Source organism: Embiotoca jacksoni, unplaced genomic scaffold, assembly GCF_022577435.1.
Source record: "Embiotoca jacksoni isolate LCO1_2020_lvr unplaced genomic scaffold, fEmbJac1.0.p SCAF_2, whole genome shotgun sequence".
NCBI lineage: Eukaryota > Metazoa > Chordata > Actinopteri > Embiotocidae > Embiotoca > Embiotoca jacksoni.
This window is the reverse complement of record NW_027185340.1, coordinates 13,731,529-13,754,178: the sequence shown is the minus strand read 5'-3', so window position 1 is coordinate 13,754,178 and position 22,650 is coordinate 13,731,529. Positions and strand designations below refer to the sequence as shown.

At 40.3% G+C, this 22,650-nt stretch overlaps 1 protein-coding gene across 2 annotated transcripts in view; it reads left to right on the top strand.

Moving 5' to 3' along the window:
• als2a (alsin Rho guanine nucleotide exchange factor ALS2 a) overlaps positions 1 to 21,487 on the top strand; it is a 29,074-nt gene extending 7,587 nt beyond the window's left edge. Inside the window, exons 10-40 of one of the 2 annotated variants that reach the window (XM_069154685.1) lie at positions 292 to 473; positions 1,638 to 1,806; positions 2,506 to 2,602; positions 2,854 to 2,931; positions 3,222 to 3,449; positions 3,921 to 4,092; positions 4,269 to 4,464; positions 4,880 to 4,945; positions 5,111 to 5,270; positions 5,499 to 5,630; positions 6,428 to 6,556; positions 6,944 to 6,967; positions 8,710 to 8,780; positions 9,291 to 9,357; positions 9,483 to 9,661; positions 10,464 to 10,529; positions 10,788 to 10,886; positions 11,264 to 11,428; positions 11,986 to 12,097; positions 12,643 to 12,720; positions 12,890 to 13,026; positions 13,255 to 13,410; positions 13,673 to 13,787; positions 14,446 to 14,603; positions 15,183 to 15,281; positions 15,389 to 15,568; positions 15,797 to 15,842; positions 15,954 to 16,015; positions 16,898 to 17,047; positions 17,358 to 17,454; positions 18,280 to 21,487. In XM_069154685.1, the coding sequence (XP_069010786.1) occupies positions 292 to 473; positions 1,638 to 1,806; positions 2,506 to 2,602; positions 2,854 to 2,931; positions 3,222 to 3,449; positions 3,921 to 4,092; positions 4,269 to 4,464; positions 4,880 to 4,945; positions 5,111 to 5,270; positions 5,499 to 5,630; positions 6,428 to 6,556; positions 6,944 to 6,967; positions 8,710 to 8,780; positions 9,291 to 9,357; positions 9,483 to 9,661; positions 10,464 to 10,529; positions 10,788 to 10,886; positions 11,264 to 11,428; positions 11,986 to 12,097; positions 12,643 to 12,720; positions 12,890 to 13,026; positions 13,255 to 13,410; positions 13,673 to 13,787; positions 14,446 to 14,603; positions 15,183 to 15,281; positions 15,389 to 15,568; positions 15,797 to 15,842; positions 15,954 to 16,015; positions 16,898 to 17,047; positions 17,358 to 17,454; positions 18,280 to 18,318 (3,709 nt within the window). In that variant the 3' untranslated portion in view covers positions 18,319 to 21,487. The remainder of the gene's footprint in view (positions 1 to 291; positions 474 to 1,637; positions 1,807 to 2,505; positions 2,603 to 2,853; positions 2,932 to 3,221; positions 3,450 to 3,920; positions 4,093 to 4,268; positions 4,465 to 4,879; positions 4,946 to 5,110; positions 5,271 to 5,498; positions 5,631 to 6,427; positions 6,557 to 6,943; positions 6,968 to 8,709; positions 8,781 to 9,290; positions 9,358 to 9,482; positions 9,662 to 10,463; positions 10,530 to 10,787; positions 10,887 to 11,263; positions 11,429 to 11,985; positions 12,098 to 12,642; positions 12,721 to 12,889; positions 13,027 to 13,254; positions 13,411 to 13,672; positions 13,788 to 14,445; positions 14,604 to 15,182; positions 15,282 to 15,388; positions 15,569 to 15,796; positions 15,843 to 15,953; positions 16,016 to 16,897; positions 17,048 to 17,357; positions 17,455 to 18,279) is intronic. The other variant, XM_069154686.1, reaches the window with a different exon arrangement.
• The last annotated feature ends 1,163 nt before the right edge of the window (positions 21,488 to 22,650 follow it).

The following is a 22,650-nucleotide window of genomic DNA, read 5'->3' as shown; positions in this document are numbered from 1 at the left end:
TCAAAAATTTGGGGAAGTGCATTTAATCTGTGTTTCAATAATTTAATGTTGAGAACGTGTGGATCAAAACTATTTATAGTTTTACCTATATGTATGTATTTTATTCAACCTCTTTGTTTAATCATTGTGGGAATAATCAAAAGTCAAGCTTAACTTAAAAAAAATGTTGTCTACCAATGCAGATACACACTATGAAAACAAGCAAGGTTATTCTGCAGTATCCATATACCAAGGTGATTCTCGCCTTCATCAGTGCGTTAGCAGTTTAAACTTTGAACTTTTTTCCTACAGTAACAGTGGAGGGTCTGGGCCGTACTCCTCTTCCCCGGTGTGTTTGGAAGAAGTCCGGCTTTGTCTGGAGAAGGAGAAGCAGGCACTACAGGGGCAGAAGAGCTCCAGTCTCACAAATATACACCAGAAGGGGAAAACGGCAGCAAGCAGGAGACGCTCACTTCCTGGAACACCCACCCACGGTAGGAATGATTGGGTGTGAACGGCTTGACTGCCCTTTTGGGAACTGAGCTTATTTAGTCTCTTGCCAAGAGTTAGATGAGAGGAATGATACACTGAGCCCGAAATATGGAGCCGGGAAACTGTTAGCATGGTTTATTATCAAGTCTAGATGAGGCTGCTCATAAGTAAATAGTTTGAGCAGTTAACTCCCTGTCAAATCACAGCTTGTCGTTTTTACATTTACATTTGTAGTGGAAAAAAAACAAACCAGGTATAATATGTCAATTAGTGTGGTATTCAACCTTTCCTTAACTTTAGAGGAGCTAGTAGGAAGGTTTCTCTTTCACATCAGCATTCATATAAGGCTCCACCACAGACTGTACAAATGCACTTTTTGTACATTATCTGGCACCAACGGTACTTGACATTATCAGCAGGATCACTGAAATGTCTGAACAAGGAAGAAAAAGTATTAATGTAATCTACAACAGAAAGATACAATGCAGTTTCTGCCTGTGTTTGTGTTTCACTCTAACACGCTAAACATTTATGGATTCCTCAAACCCTGTTCAAATAAACTGTTTGATATATCAAGATAACAACATGCTCATATTATGATTCCGGTTATGTTGATATAACAGTATTTTATTACATGTATTTATACATTAGAAGTCCTCTTCTCATTACTCAGTCATTTAAAGTCTCCTCACTTATTATATCCACACAAGAATCTATGTAATACATCGATAGTGCTACAAAAGACAGACAGCGAGGCAGACATTGGGCAGAGTTTGACATTCAGGGGAGGAAACGCACCCAAACGAACTTCTCCTTTTCAGATTTTCCAGAAATCATCAGTCAACACAGATCTGGAAACTCCTGCATCCCATAGACTTTTCAGTATTTGCATAGAAATCAGTTTGTATTCGTTAAATGCTTATTTATTTGTGTTTTCCCCTATAGTGTAGTAATTAATTTAGGCTGGTGAGAACACTGTAGTGTCAAATCTGATGCAGTTTGTTTGCAGAGAGAACTCAACACGTTCCAGAGTGATGTTACACGTGTGAATATGTTTTGTTTCAATCTGGACAGATGCTCCAATATAACCAGCATGTGAGGGTTCTGTTATTTGAAATAACACTTTTACCTGGTCTTCAGTTTCATGTTGTGTGTTTTTCGTCCAGGGTCTCCTCGGAGACGGCGACCTTGTGCCTGCAGGCCGTCCTCGGCTGGTCGTGTTCAGGCAGCGGCTCCAGAGGAGGAAGGGGACGGACTGCCGTCTCTGGAGACAGAGGTGTGGAGCTGGGGCCGCGGATCGGAGGGGCAGCTTGGTCATGGAGACCAGCTTGCCAGGTCTGGACACACATACACACTTATAATATTTTCCGCTTGTATAAATACATTCTCACACACTCAGAAATAACACTATATAAAAAAAATACTCTCTTGTTACTCTCTTGCAAATCCTGTAACTTATTTGGGAGTTAAAATTTCCACTGCCTCCAAATTGAAATGTGATGTCATTATGGTCATGCTATGCACATTGAATGAATCACTCAATAAAGGATATTAAATAGGTTTTAAATGTAGTAAGTAAATTGTATTTTTATACTTGTGAATGCCCTTTGGCTAAACGCTCCTCATTTTAACATGTTGATAATCCCGATGTATTATTACATTGTTAAAACATTTGAAAACCTGTTCATAGGTTGTGTAAGGATGTGGAAATAGGATTGCTTTGTGGTCTTATCTCAGTGTGCTTGCAATGTCTTGAGTTCACGTGATACAGTACAGGACATGAACTGCTAACTGACAGTGTAGCACAGCAGTAGACAAACAGGTTACGGTCAAATTTCTGTTACAAGAGACTTGTACCCATATTAAGTATTTTAGGAGTTTTATTTGTGATAAAAATACTCACATAAATGATATGAAATGTACTTTTATGTGCAAAGTCACAAGACAGAAATTATACCCACAAGACTTAACTGCTTGTGTGTGTGTGTGTGTGTGTGTGTGTGTGTGTGTGTGTCTCTCTCTCTCTCTCTCCAGACTCCAGCCTTTGTGTATCAAGTCTTTAACAGGCGAAGAAGTGATCAAAGTTGCTGCAGGGTCGCATCATTCACTGGCTCTCACTGCTCAGTGCCAGGTAAGAAACCCACCGCACACACACACACTCTGCTACAATGTGAGGACTCTGTTTACATTATCCCATTACCATCACAACAACTGAATCTAACCTCAGCCTGAACTTGCGTCTTTGCCTTTAGTTTAAAATCACATTTCATAAGATGCTTTGAAGAGGTGACAACCAACTAAAATTCAAATTGGTCTTTACAGACATAGAAGTGCACGAGCAATAATGTGAGTACACATACACCGACTGTTCTTGTGTTGCAGGTGTACTCATGGGGAAGCAACATGTGTGGACAGCTTGGTCACGTCAACAGTCCCATCACTGTGCCTCAGCAGTTGAAGGTATCGTTATCTGTCAGTCATTCACTCTAATTCACACTTTCAGGCAGACATTTATTCATATTCTCAAATATATATCTCTACATTCAATATCTACACACATTTTGTAATTATTTCTAATGTCAAACAATCATTCAGTTAATTTCCCAAATTCTTTATTATGAAGTTATGTGTGATTAATGATACACGTGACTGTTCCAACGTCAGTGAGATGTTGATGATATCTTCTCAATAACATACAATATAAATGTCCTAACACTTCACCGTCTTTGTCTCCTGGCGCACCACTGTAGCTTTTTGATGATCTTCGCGTTTGGGATTTGTCGGCCGGTCAGAGCCACTCGCTCCTGCTGGCTGATGGAGACTGTGTCCAGCCGGTCCTGCTGTACTGCGGACAGCAGCAAGAGCCGATGTCAGTGCAGAGTGAGAGCTCACACCAGAGTCAAAGCTCATGCCAGCGGTCACCTACCAAGGCGGAGAGTTTTACAGTCAGACCCACCCTGCTGCCGATCTGCATCGAGGTATGTAGGTCAGAAACACAACTCTGTACTGGCAGTAAGGAAGATGGTGGGTGGAGCATTTTTCTCTTTGCCCGGTTGCAGCGTATTTATTTTCTCATCTTGCTCAGAATTCAGTCTAGTTAAGATACAAAAAAAGTAGGCTTATGAAGTTAAATGTGTAGTAATGGCATTAATCTGACATCAGAAAACATGCACAGGCAGACATTTCCAAATGCCAAAGAGAAAAAAGCTTGAATTGTTAGAGTAGACCTAACATACACAATCATATGATAAAAGGAGTTTTATCTTTTTAATATATCGTTGAAAAGTATGTTAATTTGTGTGTATATCATTTTTAAATTAGGATGTAGGTTTTGAATCCTGTTTGTGCAGAGATGCAGCTTCCATCCAACATCTCACCAATCTCCAACTGTCTGTCAAAACCTGAACAGCACCGTGGTATTTCCTCTGTGTTACTGTTTGTGTTTGTAGATGGATTACATTAGCAGTGTGTGCAGTGGCGGTCATAGCTGTGCAGCGCTGGCAGACCTCAACGTCATGGGTTTTATCTCCGCTATCCACGAGCTGGCCTCCAGGGAGAGATGGTTCTACTGCTGGCTGAGCAGCGTCAAGAAGCTCCTCCTCACTCCGCTGCGTAACAGAGGTGGGACGGTCTCTACTGCCCCCGTCTTGATAACACAACAAAAAAATAAATAAATAACACAAAAAAATTTTTTTTTAAAAATGCAACAAATTATCTGTGAACTAACACAAGCGGGATCTGAAAATCATCATATATTTTGTATGTATCGTTGTCTGTGTTTGTTCTCTCATCTACAGAGAGTGTGTGTCCGGTGTTAGGTGAGCCATGCACTCACCTCTTCTTCTCTATCTGCGAGAGCTTTGTTCACCTGCACACCCTGATCGGTCGGCACGCCACGTCACTCAGCTACTTCCTGAACGATGTGCAGGGCCGTGATGTCACTTCCCTTCCCTTGTTGACGCACACAGAGTATTTCCTGGATATTTTCAAAAAGTAAGGCTTTTGTATCGGCACACAAAAACCCACACTGTGTTTTCCTTAAATTAGAAACGGAAACTACAATACACACATTCTTTTGTTTTTCTCGCAACAATAACATTTTTAGATTAAATCAACTAATGCCATTTTTAAATAGTGTTTTGGTACACTATAGTTGTTCAACCTTTTAGATAAGATAACTAAAGCTTAAAAGGTTTCTGTTGATGTCAGATAAAAAGGGAATAAAGGGCTGATGGAAAAACGACTTTCAACATGTTATCAGTTCGTAGAATACCTCTGGTGTGAGAAAAAGGTACACGCTTCTCTTTTTGAGGACTGATTAGTTCACTTAACATTATTTTACTTCATCTAGTGTATGAATCAAAGGGAAAATTCAGATTTTAATCTCTATTTTTGTCTGCTTTTCTAGGTATTGTTCTTCAGTTGGTGACTTCCAAGTAATGGGTGGATTCCAGTTCCTTCAGAAACTCTCACTGTAAGCTATTTTGTTTACGTGCTCAGCAGAGGATTACTGTTCGTCTCCCTTGGCCAGCAGAAAACACAGACTTCTCATGTGCATTAACAAACTATAAGCCTGAAACACACAACAGACACATATTTAAATGTTGATTAAGTGCTGTTGTCTCTCTCTTCTGTCTAGCGAGTGTTTAGGCCATCAGCACACAGCACTCACTCAGCTGTGTGTATCAGACCTGTCTGTTGGTGGTGAACTGGATCTGGTTTCAATGTTGTACTGGCCTCTGGAGCAGCTCCACCAGTACAGCCGACTCTTACTCAAACTGGCGGCCTGCTATGATGTGGTGAGGACAAAGCAAAACACTCTTCTCTCTGCATGCTTCTTCTCTTCTCTTTGTGCTTTTTTGATCATCTTTCTTTTTCACTTTCTCCTTCATCCTACTTATCTATACCCCATGAATAACTTCAGATACATTGGTTGTCACTGTAATGGCTAGACGTTGTCGCCCAACCCCACTCTTTTGTATGTTTAGATAAACTGTCTCTCTCCCTGTGTCTCTTTCTCTCCCCAGTTGACCGTAGAGTATCAGACCCTCCATCAGGGCTGCAGGCACTATGAGACCTTGTCTTTGTCCCTGTTGAGAAGGAAGAAAGAGGCTGAAACCACCTTCCTCTTCTGGAAGACCCACTCCGGCAAAACTACTGTGAGCACAACTCTGTGTTATCTTATTAAATCCTGCAATTTTTCTGACAAAATCTTCAGAATTGTTTCATTCCCCCAAAAACGGTATGCATTAGATGGTATACTCTTCACCTAAGATCTTAAACTACAGCAGCAATTGTGCTTGTAACAATTATTTTACCAATCAGGACTTATGGCATTCCTGGCAGGGCTCTCTGTGTGCTGTCTGTTTTCAACCTGAGCTCAGTCAAAAAGAGAGTTGGTTTTTTTTTTCCCTGGAGAGTGTCATTCCTGTAACCCTGTTCTGCCATTATGAACAAGCGTCAGCAGTAAAATCCTCTAATTTACCAGAGAGCAGCGATAATGGTGAGAGGTAACACTGGGGTTCAAATCTGCAAGTTTTATTTGGCAGGAAGTGCAACTTCAGGGTAAAAAAACAGTACAGGGTGGTTTTGTATTTGTCATCAGTCTATTATTATTAAAATAACTGAAGAACAAGTAAATATGTACAAATACCACATGTCAGTGCTCAGTTGGAAATCATGTATCCCAACAAAAGGTGAGGTGCAACTGACAGCAGTGATATACAGATAAAAGTGCATTTGACCATTAAATTACATTTTATTACTTTTGGACCAAACTCTATACGCTCCTTTTCTACAGCGTTACAGCAGGTTTCAAGGTGGGAATTTGTAAAAGCAATAATTTGAACCATGTGATTTTGCAGGTTTTTAAACATGTGCTGTAAGTTATCATTTGGCCAAATTTTCCCAGTTTGTCAAATTGTAATTTGGAAATGTGCTCGTGTTTGTTCTTCAGGAGGTTCTGCGTCTCCCGCGGCGTCGTGTGGTCTGTGAAAGCGGCAACCGATCTCTGACTCTGCAGAACGCCGGGCGGTTCTCCAATCACTGGTTCATACTGTTCAATGACGCATTGGTGCACACACAGGTACACACACACATACATACACACATACAGACACAAAATGAACCGAAATAATGTCTTTTTCTGTTTGTGAGTGGTATAAACTCACGATTGACACTGCAATTTTTACATTCTTAGGTTTGTACATAAATGAGATTTGCTTGCAGCCCGGGGTAGGAGAGCTTGATGGACCCTTTTTAATAGCTTTTAAAGTTCACTTATCTTACAGTGGACCTCAACACACACTGTTTGAACATTAAAAAAAAACCGACCACAGCATCTTTGTCAGTCTGGTTCACATCAGACAAACCTTCCACTGGATCTGTTTGTGCATCTCTGACATGCTGATATTTCTTCACATTATTTTCAGATGACTTTTACATGTGTACATTATGTCTTTCATTCACTCAGGGTGCCATTCCCTCTCAAAGCTTTGTAAGTATATCTGGCATTCGTTACCAGTTTTACACCCAACCAAGCTCTTTAGACTAAACTTGAGCTGCAGCAGCAGAGGTGCCCTCTGTTTGATGCTTCCACTCTGACGGGTTCAAACGGGGTTTTAAGGCAAATAAATGTTGAATCAGGACTTTTTATGTGTTAAAGATACTAGTCTCCCAAAACCTGATTATGTTTTTGTTCTTTGGCCATTGAGAGGTCTGGAGCTTGTTATGTATTCAAGTTTCCAGTTCTTCAGTTGTTAGGTTCACCTATCCAAGACTAAAGAATAATAACCATAATAGTAACAATACTAGTAATAAAACCGTAAGAATTGCACTCACTCGTGTTTTTTGTCCTATCCAATTATATAAATTAGGGTAAGATAAATCAGATATATTGGTCTTTGTGATATAACAAACTTTAGCATTGCAGATGTCCTGTGATAACATTTATTTTATGCATGTTGACCTGATGGCTGACTCTTTCTGAGCTGAACTTTGGCCGTTGCCAAACTGGCTGCTCTGCTTGGATTTGGGTTTGAAGTGTTTCCGACATTAGTTAGTGGTGAAAATAGATGAGGTCATAGTTGCAGTAGCTTGTAGCCTTTAAGGACAATGGTGAATGGATGCATCTCTCACTGCTGTTTTCTATCTTTCCAATACTCCTAATCCATGAGATAACATCACTCTCCAAACAAGAAGACATTATGGTCACTGATTCGTTCATTCTTGGAGGTTGAAATATTTACTGCTGCCTCGTCCTGTGTTTCTCTCCATTGGTACTTTGGGCCTTTTTTGATATAGTGCAGTTGACTATTGTGGCTGTAACTATTTAGGTTTTGTCTTCCTTTGTGTTTGGTGTGGTGTGGTGTGATAATAGAGAGCAGATAGCAGTGCAACCTGTCCTCTCCTTCTGCCTCTTCCCTTCTCTTTCTGTGATTTAGGGTGCATGTGTTGTGAAATACAACTCTGATATGGTGTTGATTGTGCATTTTGTTTGCCTTCTTAATACACTGGTTAAGTTTGTTCAGCATAAACAGACACGTTAAACTAAACTGAAATAATTTCACTTTTTGCACGTCTTTTGTGCATCATTAATAAATCACATAGTTGTTTTAATTCTTAAAATGGGAAACTTGGTTCAAGTTCATTTCAGTTTACAGTGAAAATCGACTTGCTGTGATGTTAAACTCACTTGATATGAATCAGTCAATTGAATGTATGTTGTGGGAAATAACCGTAATACAAACATAACCATTCACCAGGTTTGGTTTTATTACTTTCTGGTTTAATTTAACTAACTTTGAATAATTAACTAGAAGTGATGTAAAGGTCAAAAGTTTGAGAAGGAGGTTATTGATAAATCACACTTTTGTAATACGTACAGTGACATTTAATTCATAAAAATGTTCTGATCACATGAACTCAACAAAACTGAAGTTAGATCTACGATGCTTTGGGCAACTTCTCTAATTTACTACCGGATAGAAAACCACAGTTTGGTGTTAAGTCTATTGGTCATCTGCCTCTCTTTCTCACACACACATACACACACACACACACACACACACACACACACACACACACACACACACACAGACGTACACATGAGGATCTGGGACTCTCTGACGATAAAGGTTTCGTAATCACTGATTGAGCGATGTTACGTAATGTGAGAATTGCAGACAAATTGAGGAAACAAGCTGCTCTCTCTCTTTTTGTTGATTTGTGCCTCTGCAGTTCTCCACACATCACGTCTATCCTCTGACTTGTTTGTGGGTGAAACCGGTTACTGACGACTGCAATGGACTGTGAGTCTGCTGTCTTTGAATATCAAAGCTAACATGAATAATGCAAATAAAATGTCATTAATGGGTCTGTAGAATCAGTGAGCCATCAGTCTTTATGATCATGAATAATGAACATAAGACATGGCACATACACAGATAAATACAGTTATGTAATGCTATAACCCCAACACAAATGTAAACACAGTGTGATGCCTGAAGGGATCTTTTTAAATCTTGTATCTTCAATTTACCTCTCAGAAAATCACATTATGTTATTGGCCATGGATGGAGCTGAGGTTGGTCAACAAACAATACACCTTTCATTTAAGCTAAACACGCAACTCTTTAAATCATGCTATAAAAACACTTCAGCCAATTACCCCAGAAGCACATATTAGTGTTGACTTGTTTTTGTTTTTGTTGTTTCTTGTGCCTTTTCACATCTTGTAAAACACTTTCTCGTTAAAATGGTTATTTTTTTTAACAAGATGTTAAGAAGTTACTTATTGTCCTTGTATTGCAAATTTTCAGGTATGCCATCAAAATAACATGTCCAGAAGAGAGTTTCACCCTGGTGGCCTCAACACCACAGGAAAAGGTACATTCATAGTTTATTCCCTTTTTGTTTTTGTTTGTTTGGTTTTAGGATTGTTTAACATAGACTCCCGCGGCCCTTCTTTCTTTAAATATGTACTCCTGTTTTCTGCACTTCTCTCTCCGCAGAACAAGTGGCTGCGATCGCTCAACCAGGCAGTGGATCAGGTGCTGGGCGGTGGAGGTCAGGGGTCATCGCCTGGGGTGACGGCAATATCTCGCAAGGCCTCCTACACATTCACCGGAGATGAACGATTCAAAGACGCTCAGTACACCGGGGGCTGGCTGGCAGGACGGGTTCATGGCAGGTAAGAGAGCGTGTTTGTTTATTTCTTGTGTGCACGTGAGCCTATCGCAGATCTCCATCACTTCAGCTTGAGTGAGTCTTGAGTATTACTTGTGTCAGAGTGCGTTCATAGCATTGATCTTTGCCTTTCACTACAGAGAAGCAATTTGTAGGATTTAGTGGCCTCTAGTGGTGAGGTGGCAGATTGCAGTTAACTGAAATCCATTCCCCTCGCACCTCGCTTCAAACGTTAAATGTTTGGTTTGTCTTTTCTGGGCTACTGTAGAAACATGGCAGTGCAAAATGTTGTGTTCTCTGTAGGAGGACCTGCTCTTTATATATAAGCAGGTTTCATTCTAAGGTCCTTAACACAACGAATCTTGGTTTCAGGTGATTATACTCTAATGAAAATTAAATTATGTTTATTCCATTTCTGCCCATAGATCCGCCTGGATCATACACAATAAACCTTTAAACTTTTGGATATTGTAGTTTTCTTGAGTGCACCATGCAGCAAAACATTACAATGAGTACATAAGTACTAATTAGTTAAAACATGCAGAACCACTGGCGGAGTCAGGGATTTTACAGTGATTTTATTTCAGCCCTCAAATCTCAAAATCAGTTGACATTTGTGGGGCAAACATGGTCACTGTGCAACTTCATTAAAAGAGCAATGAAAGTAAAGGAGAGCAATAAGTCAGGTCAGCATGGATGGTGAACAGACAATTTCCAGCATTATTGTGTCCAGACCTCGTTTGTGTGACATTTTTAGAGAAACTATATAGAACTGGTTAAATAGTATTATATATTTTCCTTGGCAGAGGAATCATGAAGTGGCCGGATGGACGGATGTACAACGGGAACTTAAAGAATGGACTGGAGGATGGGTGAGTACATTAAGCTGCTGTATGAAGGGCTGGTTACTGTGCGATGTTGTCCATTTCCAATATGAAACATCTCTGTTTCCTTTAGAGAACCTGTGATTTTTATCAGAAGATGACATATTTAAATATTTGCTGAAGAGAAATAAAATCTTCACTCCTGTAATGTTTTAAACATCAAGTTTCCTGAATCTGAAATCTTTTACCACACCTGTGTAATGAAACGGTTGTCTCAACCTTGCTGTCTTTTTTCTTTCTTTTCAGTTATGGAGAGTGTGTCCTACCTAACAAAGCGCTCAATAAACCAGACAGCTACTATGGACAATGGAAGGAGGGAAAGATCAGTGGTTTTGGAAAGTACAAGTCAGTACACCGTCTTCTACTGACTTTTTTGCAAGTTAGAGAACGTTGGATAAATGACTTGTACATCAATTTTACATATTCATAAGGAGGTCGTGTCCTTTTCACCAAAGTCCTATTGGTATCACATTGATATTTGACATCTCTGACGCCTGACATGTTAAGTAGCAGTACTTGGCACAAAGTCACAAATTTAAAAGCAATATTCGGTCTTAAAATCATTACCTCTGATTAAGCAATGACTTGGGTATTACGTTTCCAGTCACTAATTTGAGTATTGGACCCACAGCTCTGGCAGTTTTAGTGCTTTGCTCTACACATTAACGTAGCGGGCCACTGTCTGTGTGTTTGCATTTCCTGTGTGTGCGGGTCGTACTCAGGTATGCCAGTGGCGAGGTGTACGAGGGCTGTTTCTGTGACGGGCAGCGGCACGGTTACGGCATGCTGAGCTCTGGCAAACTGGCCAGGAATTCCTCCAGCGTTTTCATTGGCCACTGGGTTCATGACAGGAAGACAGGATACGGAGTCTACGATGACATCACCAGGTCTGAATAACAGCTCGGCCTCAACCCAAGAAAGCTTCCTCTTTAGACGGCATTTAAAAGTTAAAAGTCCAGATTTATTAGTTGTGGAACAGACTTCCTCAGACGAGAAAGAAAACAGGTTTCCTTTAAGGCCTCTCGTTTCAGCCAATTTTTGAGACAAGCCTGAAAAATTACAGCATCCTACATCATCTTGCAGCATCAGGACAAAAAATTAAGAGGAAAATGATTGTGAATGCAAAACATGGATCAAATTTATGTGATAACAGGTTTTGAAAATCCAGAAGCAATTGAATTTTTCCTGTTATCATGTCAATTAACTTGAGAATGTCAGCTCCTCAGAGAAAAAACAACGACTTGACAATCATATCGTCAGCACGATACGCATCATAAAAAAAATTTTTGTTTAAAAAATTATTCAAGAAGTTCCTTTATATGAATGTAGTTATGAATATATATATAACTTCAATGGAACCTCATTTACAATCATTTCTAATATGATATGTTTTTCTGACCTCACTGCTGTCGTTACGTCCCTGATCTCATTTCATTTGTCTTAGAGGTGAGAAGTACATGGGACTGTGGCTGGAGGACCAGCGGCACGGCAGCGCTGTGGTCGTCACCCAGTACGGCCTTTACTATGAAGGGACTTTCAGAGAGAACAAGATGACGGTAAGTGAAGTGTTTATTTACCGAGTACATATGAATGTTTGGATGGACAGAGACTCAACTGTGCAACTGTCTGACGAAGTGTTGTTTTGTTGATGAGGAGTTATTCAAATGATCTGTATATGTAATTATATATTTGCAGTGTGTACTTGATGAGGATTTGTGTCAGAATCCAACTAAAACGATGGGTTGTATCTTACGCGTCACGCAAAGCGGAACGATGTCCAACGCAGGTGTCTTTTCTAGTTTCAGTTGTCATTTTCATGTTCAACTTCCATGTTGTTTAAATAGCAAATATACTTGTATCCGCATTTGCACTGATGGGCGCGTTGATCTTATAACAGGAGCGAATGGGAAGTGAAACTCTGACGGGTTTATACAATGTTATATCCTAAACACACCTGTTACACACTAACAGAAGCCCCGTGTGGAAATCCCAACTTCTTTTTGTGAAAGAATCACGATGAAAAAAAAAAAAATCGATGTAATCTATCAACAAAATCTTGTGCATCTGTAATGTGTTTGCTGCTGTGTGTATTTTCTGTCAGGGTCCAGGTCTGCTGGTCTCAGAGGATGACACATTTTTTCATGGAGAGTTTTCTGACGACTGGACTGTCAGCGGGAAGGTAGACGGCATCTCTGTGTCCTTTTATCTGTGGGCTCTTTCTCTGTTGTACTCTTCACTCTATCACAGCTGTAATTGGGGTTTTTTTGCATTTAGTCACCAAAAAAAATAAAAAAAATTCAACACACTGAATTTTAATATCCTACACATCCTCCTCCATTCTTCCTCAGGGTGTTTTGTCCTTGGCTAACGGTGATTGTCTGGACGGCCAGTTCAGTGGCGAGTGGAACACGGGTCTGAAGGTGGTCGGGACGTACACCAAACCAGGCTTCAATGAAGCTGAAAACAAAGAGAGAAACAGTCTGCAGTGAGTATTATTTATATCCTCAGCTGATCTTTTATGTAAATACGATGTGAATGCACTGAGCAGGCATTTCGGAAGGAGTTCTTTTGATATTTGATGTGCATGAACCTTCATGTATTCCTATGTGGGCTAATCTACTGCGAGGAGTACTGCCTGGCTGATGTAATGTTCAAGTCTTAAGATAGATTTGGTCTGATGGAGTGATCATTTTGTGCTCGTGTGCGTGTACAGCAGGTTGGGTCAGTATGTGGTGCCTGCAGGTCAGAGGTGGATCTGTGTGTTCGATGAGTATTGGAGTCGACTGGGCTGTGATGCTGCCGGGAGAGGCGAGAGGACCACGGCCTGGGAGAACATCGCTGTTACCATAGCGACTGCACGACGACAGAGGTAGACGCACATACAGTCCGGACCGCTTTGTCCTTCAAGCTCTCTGCTTCTGTTAATTCTCTGCTTCTGTTAATTGACTTTGAAATCAAATAATGGGCACTGCATCTAAGTCTCATATTTGAGTTGAACAAGTTTACACAAATAGGTCAAAAAGGTGTAGAACAAATATTTAACGCTCCAAATATTGTTTCTGGACTCTGTGTAGGCACTAATCCTGTCTTTAATATATAATGTGTTTGTGCGTGTGCGTGTGCGTGTGCAGCCCAGACCTCAGCAGGTCTCAGAGCAAAGCGCTGGAGTGTTTGGAGTTAATCCCTCAGTTTGGAAAAGCAGTCACCACGGCGAACTATGACAACATACGAAGATACCTCACCAAGGTACCAGTGACTGTGAGAGAAGAGTTCTGTGTGTGTGTGTGTGTGTGTGTGTGTGTACATGCCTTAAATCATATTTATGATGACAAACGAACTTTGTTCGGACATTTAGGCTGGTCCTCACAACTCTAAAGTGCAATTTGAGGGTTAAGACTTGGTTTTAGGGTTCAGGTTAGAATTAGTTTGAAGTTAAGGTTACAATAACTTTGGGGTCGGACACTTAGTTGTGATGGTTTTGATTAAGATGAGGGGCTCCAGAATGCATTATGTCAATGAGTGTCCTCACAACTACAGAAAGACAACAGTGTGTGTGTGTGTGTGTGACTAAATAACAAACACCTCTCTGTTGAATATATACAGATTTAGAGCAAAACAAACTACTGTTCATCCTCAATATTGATCAAACATTTGAATCAACACGTCTAAGAGGACTTTCTAAACTGGCTAAATTCATATGCAAGTAGAAATTCTACCAGGTGTTGGTTAATGAGAAGAGGTGAAGTCGGATCTTGTGTAAGTGGCTGCTGTCAGAAGTCCCTTATAAGTGAAGCCACTGCTTTTGTCTCAGACTAAATCAGAAAAAACATCTGTTTGTTTCTGTTTTGATTTTGTTGCTGTAATACTGAAGTACTTGTGCTTGTATGTTTTGTGGCCACGTCAGGCGTGCGAGAGCCCCCACCACCCTCTGGGCTGGCTGGTGGAGACGTTGGTGACGGCCTACAGGATGACGTACGTCGGCGTGGGGTCGAACCGCAGGCTGCTCAGGCAGGCTGTCCAAGAGGTCCAGGCCTACCTCACACATTTCTACAGCGTCGTCAGGTAGATCCATTTCTGACATCTCTGTCTTTGGTCACATTTTCACTGAAAGGCCTTCGGGTTGACCCTGTTTTCAGCATGGTCCGTATATACAGTCCAATTCTGGAGAAACTCGCGTGGCGCAGGTGTTACAGACATTGTAGTGTTGTCATATATGATGTCTGCTTAGGAAGGCTGGTGGGAGATGAAGATGACTATTACTATAACTTTCCTCTATAGTAGTAGCTTTTTGCTGCTGCTGCTACGGCTTTAAAAGTGCTATTAAAGTGTGCTGGAAAAACAAAATCAGGCTTCATACATGTAAATGAAACACTTACAGTTGGAGCTCATTGCCACCATGGAGAGTATCGCAGAGTTTTACATTTATTTATTATTTTATTTTTTTAATGTATTCTGCATGAGATATTATTATTATTATTATTATTATTATTATTATTATTATTATTATTATTTCACTTAATTTGTTGAATATTGTCACAATTTAGACACCTGAGGCATCAAAACACCGGTAGGAAATAAAAACTACAATGAAAAAAATTGTATACTATTAAATATAGATATGTATGTGTATCTGGTCTACAGGTTTCTGTTTCCAGGGTTACCAGATGATGGCGGCATCCTCCCCGAACCCCCTGCCTGTCCATCCAAAAGCAGACACAACTGTAACACAGCAGCGCAATGGTGAGTGTCAATACTCACCATACTCACAAATATTAAAATAAACATGTTTTATTAAATGTAGAACCTTTATCCATCTTTCTGTCCTCCTCCACCTCGTTCTCCATTAGTGTTATGGTGGTGAGCTGCTCCTCTCTGCTCCTCCCGCTGCTGCTCCCTCGACTCTATCCTCCTCTCTTCACTCTGTACTGTCTGCAGGGGGAGCAGGAGGAGGCGCAGTACTGGGAGCGCATCCTCCGACTGAACAAGCAGCCTGACCAATCACTGCTCAGCTTTCTGGGAGTTCAGGAGTGAGCGCGCGCGCACATACACACACACACACACACACACACACACACACACACACACACACACACACACACACACACACACACACACACACACACACACACACACACACACACACGGCCTGCAGATGATTTACTTTTTTAATCAAATAACATATTATTAATTTGTGTAACCACCTTCACTTGTTTTGTATTTTGTGTTGTAGCAGTTACAATGTTTTCCTCTTGTAGGAAGTTCTGGCCGCTGTGGATGTCAATTCTCGGGGAGAAAAAGCAGGTCAGATACTGTCAGTCCATCTGTTGATCATTTTCATTGAAGACGATTCATTAACAGTTGCAGCTTGAATGTTCAGTCCTCTCTAACGGGTTCTCTTTCCATTCACCACAGATTGTGTCCAGCAGTAAAGATGCCTGTTTTGTTTCCGCTGTAGAGACACTCCAACAAATCAGGTAGTTGCTGCGTGACCTGGTAACATATACAGAGACATAATTAGTGATGTCAATCAGCTAGACATGATGGGATGCAGTATTCAAACAGTGTGATAAACAAACGGTATACTCGCAAAGACACGTGGAGGTCTCGTTCGTCTGATGGAGTTCAGCTCATACCCACATTCATACGTCTGGTTCCTTTGTGGCGTTCTTTGTATCATATGTGATGTCTTTACACTAAAATGTCCAAAAATGACTACATCTAGGTTACGCATTTTGTTGTGTTGTTTACTGACATTATCCTAAATGCCTCCAATCACGTTTGTCGCCTCTTCAATGGCCTCATACCGTCTTTTCTCCTTCTACTTGTTCTAACCTCTGATATGCACCTGCTACTTGGGGAAGTCTTAACTATAGCGAGCAACTGGATTTCCACGGCGCAAAGCTGCCCTCCTAATTCACAGAATCTCGCTTCCAACACAGCAAATAAACTGCATTTATTACGTGTACCGTTGGCACTGAAGGACATAAAACACACAGAACAAGCTGACTGCGACGCTGAAGATCGATTGTTTTTTTATTTAATTTTTTTTATCGGCAGTGTCTCTGCATTTTGTTATTGTTTTGTTCAAGAGGCCCCGAGCAGCAAACGCTGCATCATTTTCGTTAAAGCCGGTCTGGTTTTGTTCAACTGAACCATGATTTTGAAGGATTTTGTGGTTCTTGATGGTGGACTTATTAAAACTTGAATAAAGAAAGCTATAACGATAATATTTGACTATTAATAGCCACACACAATGCACGAGTTAAAAAAAACAAAACATGAATGAAATTTTACATTTGCACATTATGATGTTGATTATTATTTGAATATTAAAGTTGATCTTCCCTGGCACGCAGCACCACCTTCACTCCATCAGAAAAACTCATGGTCATCCAGAAGACGTTTGAGGAGCTGACCCTGGAGGTCAAGCCCATGCTGCATTGTGATTTCCTGTGGTGCATGGACGACCTGTTCCCGCTCTTCCTCTACGTAGTGCTCAGAGCCAGGTGTGTGATCACATTCATACTACACGTGCAAGTAGAAGTAGATGTCTAATTGTTTTCCACTTTCTGCCGTTCGTATCAAATCCTTGTGTTTTTGCTTAAATTGTTTTTAACGTCAGTCAAATGTTTGTGTCCAATTTTTAGAGGTTGAGGGCAAATTATAGACTTTATGTCTCTCATGAATTAATGACGTTAATGACTCTTTAACTGAGGAGATTCTGGACTGTGACGCCCAGTTTGTCTCAAACAGTGATGAGCGGAAGCTGCACGCTGGCGAATGTTCACGTTGCATCTTTGCTGCTTTGCTCTCCAGGATCAGGAACCTCGGAGCCGAAGTCAGCCTGATCGAAGATCTGATGGATCCCAACATTCAGCACGGAGAGCTGGGACTGATGTTCACAACACTAAAGGTGGGACCGCACCGCACACGCCTACGCACGACCACATGTACACAGGGTGAAGAGTTAAAGTGTCGCACCTCATGAAGTTCTTACATTTTTCATTAATCTCCTGTGCAATCGCTTGTACAATTATTTGTTTCTCATTTCCTTTCGTTCATTCTTCGGAGCACTCTTAGACCGTTGCCATTTGCGTCCCCACCGCATCTGAAGCAGCGTGAATATTGGGAAAACTTGCTAACAATAGACAACACACAATAAACAAAAGTTGCGAACGACAATAGATGTCCAAACCTCGTCCTAATACCAGTAATCGAGCATTTTATTGTTTTGTTTATGAAGTGACACACAAGTTTTATTTCATGTTTGGGCATTTAGTCAGTGCTGGGAACTTCACCCATAAAACGTTTGAACTTTTTAAAGATCTATTATGTTACCAGAACTAAATAAATTTGCTGTTTAATGCGTTATATTTCCTCCGAAAGTTCTTGGTCCACAGGGAATGTTCTTGATCTGTTTTACATTTACTTTTCATGGTGTGTGTGTGTGTGTGTGAACGCAGCTGCAATAAAGATTTACTAAACTGACTTCCAAGTGTTAAAAGAAAATCCTTTGAAAGATTCACAGAAGTCTGGTGTTCTCCAAAAATGACTGTTCATTGGTTTTTTTTGTTGCACTGCTAGATCCAGTCATGTTTTCATCAGTTGTTTTAGTTATTTATTAATCTGTTCATCCACGTAATCATTTACTGATTCACTCATTAACTGTGAAACCAGTTTACGAGTTGACCCAGCCCCGTCACCCGTTTTTAAACGCGTCCGTGTGTCTCTGCTGCAGGCCTGTTCCATCTACATCCAGCAGGAGTCAACTACATAGGTGAAGACAGGAAGTGACTGTTCAGTCTCAGAAAGTGGAGACGGCAGCGATCAAATCACCGTTTTTCTGCTGGTGGCCGTCGGGAAGCTGCACAGACACACGGCCGAGGACGAGGAGAGCGTTAACCCTTCGCCGTCCGACGAAGTCGCATATCTGACACCTCGATCAACGTTGGTCCTGTCGGTATGTTACGCAACAGATTAGGTCCGTTTTTGTTTTTTTTATAGGAAAGTAACACATCGCCCTCTTCTGGACATGTCTGAAAACCACATTACCGTTTTCAAAACGGTGATGTGAATGTAACACTGGAGGTTTTCGCTTCCAATTTGTTGCTGCCATTTTCATCAAAACAATTTGATGGTCTTCAATAGTAATAGTAACGACAGTGCAATTAGAGTATCCAATAATGACCCCGTGAGATGTTGTAATGTTGTATATTCTCCTGGTTTCATTTGCTGTCGATGGAAACTCCTGGAAAGAAGGGAAAACTCCGTCTCCGACAAAGTCTGAAACAGTCACGGACTAAAAATAATAAGGTCAATATTTTTCTAACACTCCGTAAAGGGAACTTAAAGGTTTTAAAGTGAGTATCTTTATTGCCATTGGACAAAACAAGGGAGCATTGCTCGTTGTTAAGTTTCACTGCATTTTAACACGGTGAAACCAACAAAGTAAATCACTTTTTCGTTAGTACATTATGGAATAATACACTGCTGAAAATATTAACATTAAATGCTGCTTACATTGCTGGCGCGTATTAAAACTCCACAGAGGAGTCGTAGCTACAGTTTTATAAAAAAAAATTCACTTTTTGGTTTTCAGGACAGAAACTGACAGAAACATGAACTGTCGGCTTTGTAAGAAAACATCTTACACTGGATCTCAGTTTGAAGCACTAGTTTTTCATTTTTTTTCATTTTACAAAGTGTTGTGAGCGCTGCGATCACTTTTCACTGATCCCAGAACATCTGCAGGAGACACAGGTGAAGTTTAGCACAGCTGGATCAAACTGAGCACAGATAAAAAAAATTTAAAAAACACTTTTGATTCATCTATAAGCCGCTGGACAACAGACTGCTTCAGAGGATTGACTTTAATTCCGTTGATGACGTTTCACTGCTTCTTTTGGAAACAACAGCATTGCTAAAGGGACTGTTTGAGCTGTGGTTCGATCTGTCTTCAGAATCCAAACCAGAATTAACCAAAACCACCAGATCAAAAAAGCTGCAGGTCAAGAAACGGGGGAAAAAAAGGCTCATTTCTCTTGTTACCACATGTTCCTGGAAGCGTAACTGTATGCAAATAACTCATTCTTAACTTTTGTTTGCTTGGAAATCAGAAATGAACTCTCGCTCTGTTTGGATGCAGGACAGTTCGTTGAAAAATGTTACATTTAAACAGACCACCAGTGAAGCTGCTCGTCTCAGGTTTGAACCTCTGATATTCAAAACTCATATCCAGTAAACTGACCAGTCGGACGGTGACGTCATCACAGAGCGACATTGTTTTGCACTTGACTGATGTTTGTTATTCTGTTTAGAGTTTGTTCCCACTCCTGTTTGTTTGTGAGCAGGATTTGAAAGACAATTCATTTACTCCTAAAAAGTAAATGAACGTCTGCACTTAAATGGAAAGAATGTGTACGTGTACTATATGTGCTGATTGTTTATCACTGTGTTTTAATGAAGATCCAGATTTACAGTTTAATTAGGTAGAAGAAAAGAAAAAAATCAAGGTACTTAAATCATTTTGATCCTTTAAAGCAGCACGTGTCCAGAACTGTAGGGACATCAAAATAATATTTTAAAGATCAGAATATTTTTAAATGGTCCTTTTTCTGGAAGAAAGAAAAGGTTTCTCGTCCCCATTTGGTTAACCCACATTTTTAGGCCTCATCATTGTCACAACCCCAGAAGTTGTGTTGTCTGAGTACAACATACTTTATTTTTTTTTATAATTTATTCCATTGTATTTCATTTATAGATGTATGATAGAAAGGAATCCAACAATTAAAAAAAAAATTTAAGAACCAGAGGAAGCACTTTTAAAGATTTGAAAAACTTCATTTATTTATGATTACAATTAAAATTCAATGATTTATTAAAGGTATATTATTTTAATAGTCTAAATAGTTTTTATAATATCAAATATTTTCCCACAAATCAGCACGGGTATCGAGAATCCTTCTGAAATCCTAAGAGCTCTGACTCTCGTATGATCTGTTGTCATTAAAGAATGAATCTTATTTTACAAGTGAATGTGTTGAGATGATTAGTTTTTATTTGAACAGCTTGTACTGCCATCACGTTCCTGACTGTTCATGAACTGAGCTGGAAAAATGCTCCAGTTGAGCTGCGACAGAAAAAAAAAAATTGCCAAAATATCACAAAACCATGAAGGTAATTTGAATTATTTTCTAGTTTCCACTATTTCAGCATTACTAGAATATGTTTACTTTATTTATTGGCACTTTGAGTTTTGGGCAGAATTTTACCTTAATATGTCGGAAAAGTCTTCTTTGTGCCGTTCAAGCCGCTGCAGTGGGGTGCAATGCGACGTCTGATTGACCTCTCTGATCTCTACTGATACTATGTTCAAGGACAGCGCTGATGTTTTGCACGACTTCACTCACATTCAGCCCACCGCAGGCTTGTGGATTGATTTTCTACCTTTCAGACAGTTATTGGTTTCAGATAAAGTTCAGCTAAAGGAGGACATGAAAACAGAAAGAAAAGCCTTTACAGGTTTCAAATTTGCGTGAAGTTGTAACTCCATCACGGTGAATATTATTCAGTCTGCAGATGTGAACATTTTGAACACTCTTGGCGCATTTATTGTTCTAAAATGAACGGAAACCAGCGGCTGTCTGGGAGGAAGAAAACGGACAGAAAATGGTCAGCAGCGCTATATAAAGCGTAAATCGTTGTAACTAATGATCTGAAACAGTTAAAACACACGACAGTTCCTGGTTTCAGACTCGGAGGCTGCCGACGGTGATTATTTTTCTAACCAAGCTTATATTTTTGTAACTTAATAACTGTAGAAACAGCTGATCAGAGGAACTGGTTGATGAATGTGTAGTAGATTCGTAGTTGATTGATAAAATATATTGAGATAAGACATGAGTGATTGATGATTGAAAAATGGGGCAATAAATTTGTTTTAATCCTGAAAACGTCTCCTGGTAGATTTTATTTCTTGGATTCACGACTGTTGTGACAGCGAAGATCAAAATGTTCACATAAAATCTTCAGACTTCTGGCGGAGGTTTTTTTTCACTGCAATTTCGAAAATACTGATGATTCAAGGAGTCGCGTTCAAGTGCAACTCACGATTGACATTTGACACTGAATCTAGAGTGGCACACCGCTGTCACGCCAGCTGGTGGACGGCGGTACATGACAGTAAAATTAGAGTGATAAATGATTTAGTAGATGCACACCACATCTGCATTTCATAATTTAAAAAAAATCATCGCCTCACTATTGGACAAATTGTAGATGAATCCCTTCTCAGGTTGTCCAGTGATGGATCAATTTATTGATTTGTAAAGTCTTTTATTGAACCATGTTTTAGCTGTTCAGTTACTTTTCAGTTCATATTAGACCCATGAAAGCCTCTATATAAACATGTTATAAATATTCCTACTGTGATCTTATTTCATACTCTAAATCCTATTCATCTCTGTGGAATATTTTTTTAGGGTTTTATTTTTGTATAATTTTCTTTTTGCATTTTCTTGCTGGAAAGATCCGCCTGTGTTTGTTGGAAAGAGGTTAATGGGAGAAGAGAGACTCCACACATCACATGCACTCTGCAGGCACGTGTTGACCATGTCTTTGTATTTACTCTCACTTGGCAGAAGTGGAAGACAAAAGTTCCTCACCGCAGGTTCAAAGTCACAATCTCGAAAAGATCTTTGACGATCAGCGATGATTGCCTTTGTCATGAGTTGGTCTCACTCGATGAAACACCGGTGGAGGGGGACGTGCCCCGATCACCCCGGGGGGGGGGGAGATACCGCAGTCTCCGCTTGTTGCTAAGGCCAGGTAGTGTATGAGCAATGCAGGTGGTCGTAATAAGGCAGCGTCAGCCAAGCATCCTCGGAGGCCCTTGATTGGCAAAGATACATGGTGACATTAGGTCACAGTGAACCCTCGGGAATTTGTTTTGTTGAGCACTTTGAAACGGTTCAAAACAGGTCGGTTTTTATGAAAGAGAGAAAGGAGTCGGTGAAACAGGAAAAGGAAGGCGACGAGAGAGCGCAAACGAGACTGACGTGACAAAACTAAAAGCCGAAAAGATACACGCACACAAAAAAAAGGCCCGATC